General features: G+C 51.4%; 1 protein-coding gene across 1 annotated transcript in view; it reads right to left on the bottom strand.

Moving 5' to 3' along the window:
- Window positions 1–7,799, bottom strand: part of LOC103621687 (kinesin-like protein KIFC1) — a gene marked incomplete at its 5' end in the record, with an annotated part of 19,701 nt that extends 11,902 nt beyond the window's left edge. The window contains 4 exon segments of the mRNA XM_017743170.1: window positions 4,699–4,815; window positions 6,091–6,176; window positions 6,997–7,066; window positions 7,728–7,799. Coding sequence (XP_017598659.1) covers window positions 4,699–4,815; window positions 6,091–6,176; window positions 6,997–7,066; window positions 7,728–7,799 — 345 coding nt within the window.
- Window position 7,800: the final 1 nt, after the last annotated feature.

Genomic DNA, 7,800 nt, shown 5'->3' with positions numbered 1-7,800 from the left:
GTGGAGGGAATGCTCCCAGGGGTTTGGGAATGCACACAGGGGTTCGGGAATGCTCGCAGGGGGTTGGGAATGCACACAGGGGTGTGGGAATGCTCCCAGGGGTTTGGGAATGCTCCCAGGGGTTCGGGAATGCTCCCAGGGGGTCGGGAATGCACACAGGGGTTCGGGAATGCTCACAGGGATTTGGGAATGCTCCCAGGGGTTTGGAGGGAATGCTCAGAGGGGTTCGGGAATGCACACAGGGGTTTGGGAATGCTCCCAGGGGTTCGGGAATGCTCCCAGGGGGTTGGGAATGCTCCCAGGGGTTTGGAGGGAATGCTCAGAGGGGTGTGGGAATGCTCAGAGGGGGTTGGGAATGCTCCCAGGGATTTGGGAATGCACACAGGGATTCGGGAATGCTCCCAGGGGTTTGGGAATGCTCACAGGGGTTCGGGAATGCACACAGGGATTCGGGAATGCTCAGAGGGGTTTGGGAATGCTCAGAGGGGTTTGGGAATGCTCACAGGGATTCGGGAATGCTCCCAGGGATTCGGGAATGCTCCCAGGGGGTTGGGAATGCTCAGAGGGAGCCGGGAATGCTCCCAGGGGTGTGGGAATGCTCCCAGGGGGTTGGGAATGCTCAGAGGGGTTTGGGGAGGATTTGGGAGTTCTGAGGGGGGACTGGGGAAGGGTTTGAGGGGGATTGGGGGGTTCTGAGGGGGGATTCGGGTGAGATCTGAGGGTGAAAGGGGGATTTGGGAATTCTGAGAGGGATTTGGAGGGAAATTTGGGATTCTCAGAGGGATTTGGGGAATTTTCAGAGGAATTTGGGGAATTTTCAGAAAGGTTTGGGGTTTGGGGAGGATTTGGGAAGGGTTTGAGGGGGATTGGGGGGTTCTGAGGGGGGATTCGGGTGAGATCTGAGGGTGAAAGGGGGATTTGGGAATTCTGAGAGGGATTTGGAGGGAATTTTGGGATTCTCAGAGGGATTTGGGGAATTCTCAGAAGGATTTGGGGTTCGGGGAGGATTTGGGAAGGGTTTGAGGGGGATTTGGGGAGTTCTGAGGGGGATTCAGGTGAGATTTGAGGGTTAAAGGGGGATTTGGGAGGGATTTGTGAATTCTGAGGGGGTTTGGAGAGAAAATTTGGGATTCTCAGAGGGATTTGGGGAATTTTCAGAGGAATTTGGGGAATTTTCAGAAAGGTTTGGGGTTTGGGGAGGATTTGGGAAGGGTTTGAGGGGGATTGGGGGGTTCTGAGGGGGGATTCGGGTGAGATCTGAGGGTGAAAGGGGGATTTGGGAATTCTGAGAGGGATTTGGAGGGAATTTTGGGATTCTCAGAGGGATTTGGGGAATTCTCAGAAGGATTTGGGGTTCGGGGAGGATTTGGGAAGGGTTTGAGGGGGATTTGGGGAGTTCTGAGGGGGATTCAGGTGAGATTTGAGGGTTAAAGGGGGATTTGGGAGGGATTTGTGAATTCTGAGGGGGTTTGGAGAGAAAATTTGGGATTCTCAGAGGGATTTGGGGAATTTTCAGAGGAATTTGGGGAATTTTCAGAAAGGTTTGGGGTTTGGGGAGGATTTGGGAAGGGTTTGAGGGGGATTGGGGGGTTCTGAGGGGGGATTCGGGTGAGATCTGAGGGTGAAAGGGGGATTTGGGAATTCTGAGAGGGATTTGGAGGGAATTTTGGGATTCTCAGAGGGATTTGGGGAATTCTCAGAAGGATTTGGGGTTCGGGGAGGATTTGGGAAGGGTTTGAGGGGGATTTGGGGAGTTCTGAGGGGGATTCAGGTGAGATTTGAGGGTTAAAGGGGGATTTGGGAGGGATTTGTGAATTCTGAGGGGGTTTGGAGAGAAAATTTGGGATTCTCAGAGGGATTTGGGGAATTTTCAGAGGAATTTGGGGAATTTTCAGAAAGGTTTGGGGTTTGGGGAGGATTTGGGAAGGGTTTGAGGGGGATTGGGGGGTTCTGAGGGGGGATTCGGGTGAGATCTGAGGGTGAAAGGGGGATTTGGGAATTCTGAGAGGGATTTGGAGGGAATTTTGGGATTCTCAGAGGGATTTGGGGAATTCTCAGAAGGATTTGGGGTTCGGGGAGGATTTGGGAAGGGTTTGAGGGGGATTTGGGGAGTTCTGAGGGGGATTCAGGTGAGATTTGAGGGTTAAAGGGGGATTTGGGAGGGATTTGTGAATTCTGAGGGGGTTTGGAGAGAAAATTTGGGATTCTCAGAGGGATTTGGGGAATTTTCAGAGGAATTTGGGGAATTTTCAGAAAGGTTTGGGGTTTGGGGAGGATTTGGGAAGGGTTTGAGGGGGATTGGGGGGTTCTGAGGGGGGATTCGGGTGAGATCTGAGGGTGAAAGGGGGATTTGGGAATTCTGAGAGGGATTTGGAGGGAATTTTGGGATTCTCAGAGGGATTTGGGGAATTCTCAGAAGGATTTGGGGTTCGGGGAGGATTTGGGAAGGGTTTGAGGGGGATTTGGGGAGTTCTGAGGGGGATTCAGGTGAGATTTGAGGGTTAAAGGGGGATTTGGGAGGGATTTGTGAATTCTGAGGGGGTTTGGAGAGAAAATTTGGGATTCTCAGAGGGATTTGGGGAATTTTCAGAGGAATTTGGGGAATTTTCAGAAAGGTTTGGGGTTTGGGGAGGATTTGGGAAGGGTTTGAGGGGGATTGGGGGGTTCTGAGGGGGGATTCGGGTGAGATCTGAGGGTGAAAGGGGGATTTGGGAATTCTGAGAGGGATTTGGAGGGAATTTTGGGATTCTCAGAGGGATTTGGGGAATTCTCAGAAGGATTTGGGGTTCGGGGAGGATTTGGGAAGGGTTTGAGGGGGATTTGGGGAGTTCTGAGGGGGATTCAGGTGAGATTTGAGGGTTAAAGGGGGATTTGGGAGGGATTTGTGAATTCTGAGGGGGTTTGGAGAGAAAATTTGGGATTCTCAGAGGGATTTGGGGAATTTTCAGAGGAATTTGGGGAATTTTCAGAAAGGTTTGGGGTTTGGGGAGGATTTGGGAAGGGTTTGAGGGGGATTGGGGGGTTCTGAGGGGGGATTCGGGTGAGATCTGAGGGTGAAAGGGGGATTTGGGAATTCTGAGAGGGATTTGGAGGGAATTTTGGGATTCTCAGAGGGATTTGGGGAATTCTCAGAAGGATTTGGGGTTCGGGGAGGATTTGGGAAGGGTTTGAGGGGGATTTGGGGAGTTCTGAGGGGGGATTCGGGTGAGATTTGAGGATTTGTGGGGGATTTGGGAGGGATTTTTGAATTCTGAGGGGATTTGGGAGGGAAATTTTGGGATTCTGAGGGGATTTGGAGAATTCTCAGAAGGATTTGAGGTGACGGGAGGGGGATTGGGGAGTTCTGAGGGGGATTCAGGCGAGATTTGAGGGTTTGTGGTGGATTTGGGAGGGATTTTTGAATTCTGAGGGGATTTGGAGAATTCTCAGAAGGATTTGAGGTGACGGGAGGGGGATTGGGGAGTTCTGAGGGGGGATTTGGGTGAGATTTGAGGGTGAAAGGGGGATTTGGGGAATTTTCAGAGGGATTTGGGGAATTTTCAGAAAGGTTTGGGGTTTGGGGAGGATTTGGGAAGGGTTTGAGGGGGATTGGGGGGTTCTGAGGGGGGATTCGGGTGAGATCTGAGGGTGAAAGGGGGATTTGGGAATTCTGAGAGGGATTTGGAGGGAATTTTGGGATTCTCAGAGGGATTTGGGGAATTCTCAGAAGGATTTGGGGTGACGGGAGGGGGATTTGGGAAGGGTTTGAGGGGGATTGGGGGGTTCTGAGGGGGATTCAGGTGAGATTTGAGGGTTAAAGGGGGATTTGGGAGGGATTTGGGAAGAATTTGTGAATTCTGAGGTGGCTTGGAGGGAAATTTTGGGATTCTCAGAGGGATCTGGGGAATTTTCAGAAAGATTTGGGGTTTGGGGAGGATTTGGGAGTTCTGAGGGGGGATTCGGGTGAGATTTGAGGGTTAAAGGGGGATTTGGGAGGGATTTGGGAAGAATTTGTGAATTCTGAGGTGGCTTGGAGGGAAATTTTGGGATTCTCAGAGGGATTTGGGGAATTTTCAGAGGAATTTGGGGAATTTTCAGAAAGGTTTGGGGTTTGGGGAGGATTTGGGAAGGGTTTGAGGGGGATTGGGGGGTTCTGAGGGGGGATTCGGGTGAGATTTGAGGGCTAAAGGGGAATTTGGGAGGGATTTTGGATTTCTGGGAGGGATTTGGGAGGATTTTTGAAAATCTGGGGGAACCTGGGGGGAATTTGGCAAGAATTAAGGGTTTGTCTGGAGGAGAATCGGCCGGAATTTGATGGTTCAGAGCGGATTTGGGAGTTCTGGGGGGAAAATCTGGGAGGAATTTCGGGGTTTCCAAGGGAATTTGGAGGGGAATTTTGGAGTTCTGGCGGAGACTGGGGGGGAATTTGGGAACTCCAAGGGAATTTGGGGGGATTTAGGGAAAATTTCGGAATCTGAGGGGAAATCTGGGTGAGATTTGAGTGCCCAGGGGGAATCTGGGAATCACGGGAGGCAATTCGGGAGCTGAATTTCCTGGAACGTTTCCTGCAGGGAAGCTCCAGGCAGGAATTGGGGCTGGATTTGGGGTGGAATTCTGGGGATTTGGGGTGGAATTCCGGGGATTTGGGGCGGAATTCCGGGGTTTTGGGGTGGAATTCCGGGGATTTGGGGTGGAATTCCGGGGATTTGGGGCACACACCTGCACGAGGAGCTGGATCTCCTGGAAGATTTCCTGCTGGGAGGCGGCGGGAGGGAAGACGCGGTCGAAGCTGAAGTCGTAGCGCAGCTCCGCGCGCCGCTCCCGGCCCACCTGCGACTTTGAGGGAAAACCACGGGATTTTGGGAAAAACGGGGCATTGGGGGAGGAAAAGGAGAGAGGAGAAGGAGATTTGGGGGGGAAAAAAGGGGATTCGGGGAGGAAAAAAAGGGTTACGGGAGGAAAAAGTGTATTTTTTCTGGAGAAAATGGTGATTTTTCTGAGGGGGGGAAAAAAAACCTTTTTTAGGGGGAAAAAGCCCCAATTTTCCAGTCAAAAAACCCCACGTTTTTTGGAAAAGAAAAGGTCAGCTTTAGGAGAAAAAAGCCGATTTTAGGAGAAAAAGGTTTGGGAGAAAAAAGCCCCTTTTTTGGATAAAAAAATTTGAGGAGGGAAGAAAAAATGGAAAAAGTGGATTTTGGCTGAAAAAGGAGATTTGGTTTTTTTTTAGAAAAAGGGAGATTTGGGGAGCTGGGAAAGGGAGTTTTGGGGGGGGAAAGGGATGTGGAAGAAAAAAAGGGGATTTGGGGGGGGAAGCCCTTTTTTCCTGAAAGAAAAACATTCTGGGGAGGAAAAAAAACCCATTTTGGGAGAAAAGCCATTTTCCAGTGAAAAAACCAAATTTTTGAGGGGAAAAAAAGCCACTTTTGAGGGGAAAAAAGGCCTTTTTTGGGTAATATGGGGGTTTGGAGGAAAAAAGGCCATTTTTGAGGAAAAAAAGGGTATTTTTGAGGAGAAAGAAAGGACATTCTGGGGAAATAAAGATTTTTTGGGTAATAGGGGATTTTTGAGAGAAAAAAGGACATTTAAGGGGTAAAAAGAACATTTTTACAGGGAAGAAGAACATTTTTGAGAGAAAAAAGGACATTTTGGAGAAGGAAAAAGAACATTTTTGAAGATAAAAAGTGTATCTTGGGGAGAAAAAAAAAGGGCCTTTTCAGACAGAAAAAAGTCATTTTGGAAGGGAAAAGACATTTTTGATGGAAAAGACGCCATTTCTGAGAGAAAAAAGAGCATTTTTGAAGGAAAATGGACATTTTTGAAAGAAAATCAGATATTTCTAACAAGCAAAAAAGACTTTTTGGCAATAGGGATTCTTGAGGGGGAAAAGGCCATTTTTGAGAGGGAAAAAAGGACTTTTGGGGAAACACAGGACTTCTGAGGGAAAAACCCCCACTTTTGAGGGAAATAAGACCATTTTTGAGAGGGAAAAACGGACTTCTTGCAAAACAAAGGATTTTTGCGAGAAAAAGGTCATTTTTGAGGGAAATACGACCACTTTTGAGGGAATTAAAGCCGTTTTTGAGGAGGAAAAGCAGCTTTTTGAGCACTCACATCGTCGGGCCGGGTGAGCACGAGGCTGTGGTTGTCCTGTGGCGGGAAGTGCAGGTGGGGCAGCCCCCAAAAAACGGGATTCAGCCCTCAGGGGAGTCCCAGGGCTCTCCCCTCATGGAGAACACGCGGATATTTCCCTGGAAAACCCCCAAAAAACGGGATTCAGCCCTCAGGGGAGTCCCAGGGCTCTCCCCTCATGGAGAACACGCGGATATTTCCCTGGAAAACCCCCAAAAAACGGGAATCAGCCCTCAGGGGAGTCCCAGGGGTCTCCCCTCATGCAGAGCACACGGGTATTTCCCTGGAAAATACCCAAAAAACGGGAATCAGCCCTCAGGGGAGTCCCAGGGGTCTCCCCTCATGCAGAGCACACGGGTATTTCCCTGGAAAATACCCAAAAAACGGGAATCAGCCCTCAGGGGAGTCCCAGGGGTCTCCCCTCATGCAGAGCACACGGATGTTCCCCTGGAAAACCCTACAAATGCCGGGATCCAGCCCTCGGGGGAGTCCCAGGGCTCTCCCCTCATGGAGAACACGCGGATATTTCCCTGGAAAACCCTACAAATGCCGGGATTCAGCCCTCAGGGGCAGTCCTGGGGCTCCCCTCATGCAGAGCACACGGATGTTCCCCTGGAAAACCCCCAAAAAATGGGATTCAGCCCTCAGGGGAGTCCCAGGGCTCTCCCCTCATGGAGAACACGCGGATATTTCCCTGGAAAACACCCAAAAAATGGGATTCAGCCCTCAGGGACAGTCCCGGAGCTCTGCCCTCATGGAGAGCACACGGATGTTCCCCTGAAAAACCCCTCTGAAAAACCCCCCAAATGCCAGGATTCAGCCCTTGGGGCCAGTCCCGGGGCTCTGCCCTCATGGAGAGCACACAGATGTTCCTCTGAAAAACCCCACAAATTCCAGGATTCAGCCCTTGGGGCCAGTCCCGGAGGTCTCCCCTCATGGAGAACACGCGGATATTTCCCTGGAAAACCCCCAAAAAGCGGGATTCAGGCCTCAGGGGCAGTCCCAGGGCTCTCCCCTCATGGAGAACACACGGGTATTTCCCTGGAAAACACCCAAAAGATGGGACTCAGCCCTCGGGGGCAGTCCCAGGGCTCTACCTTCATGGAGAAGACATGGATATTTCCATGGAAAATCCCCAAAAAACGGGATTCAGCCCTCAGGGGCAGTCCCAGGGCTCTCCCCCCTCAGGAACCCTCATGCAGAGCACACGGATGTTCCCCTTCAAAAAACCCAAAAGACGGGATTCAGCCCTTGGGGGCAGTCCCGGGGGTCTTCCCTCATGGAGAACACACGGATATTTCCCCGGAAAACCCCCAAAAAACGGGATTCAGCCCTCAGGGACAGTCCCGGGGCTCTCCCCTCATGCAGAACACACGGACGTTCCCCTTCAAAACCCCACAAAAACGGGATTCAGCCCTCGGGGGCAGTCCCGGAGCTCTCCCCTCATGCAGAACACACGGACGTTCCCCTTCAAAACCCCACAAAAACGGGATTCAGCCCTCGGGGGCAGTCCCGGAGCTCTCCCCTCATGCAGAACACACGGACGTTCCCCTTCAAAACCCCACAAAAACGGGCTTCAGCCCTCAGGAGTCTCTCCCCCCCTCAGGAGCCGGGCCCACCTTGAGCTCCTGGATGTCGTTGTGGAGGCGGCGCCGCTCCATCTCCAGCAGGTGGATGCGCGCCTCCTGCTCC

Source organism: Corvus brachyrhynchos, unplaced genomic scaffold (genome assembly GCF_000691975.1).
Source record: "Corvus brachyrhynchos isolate BGI_N302 unplaced genomic scaffold, ASM69197v1 scaffold579, whole genome shotgun sequence".
NCBI classification, from domain to species: Eukaryota; Metazoa; Chordata; class Aves; order Passeriformes; family Corvidae; genus Corvus; species Corvus brachyrhynchos.
This window is presented reverse-complemented; position numbering and strand designations above follow the sequence as displayed.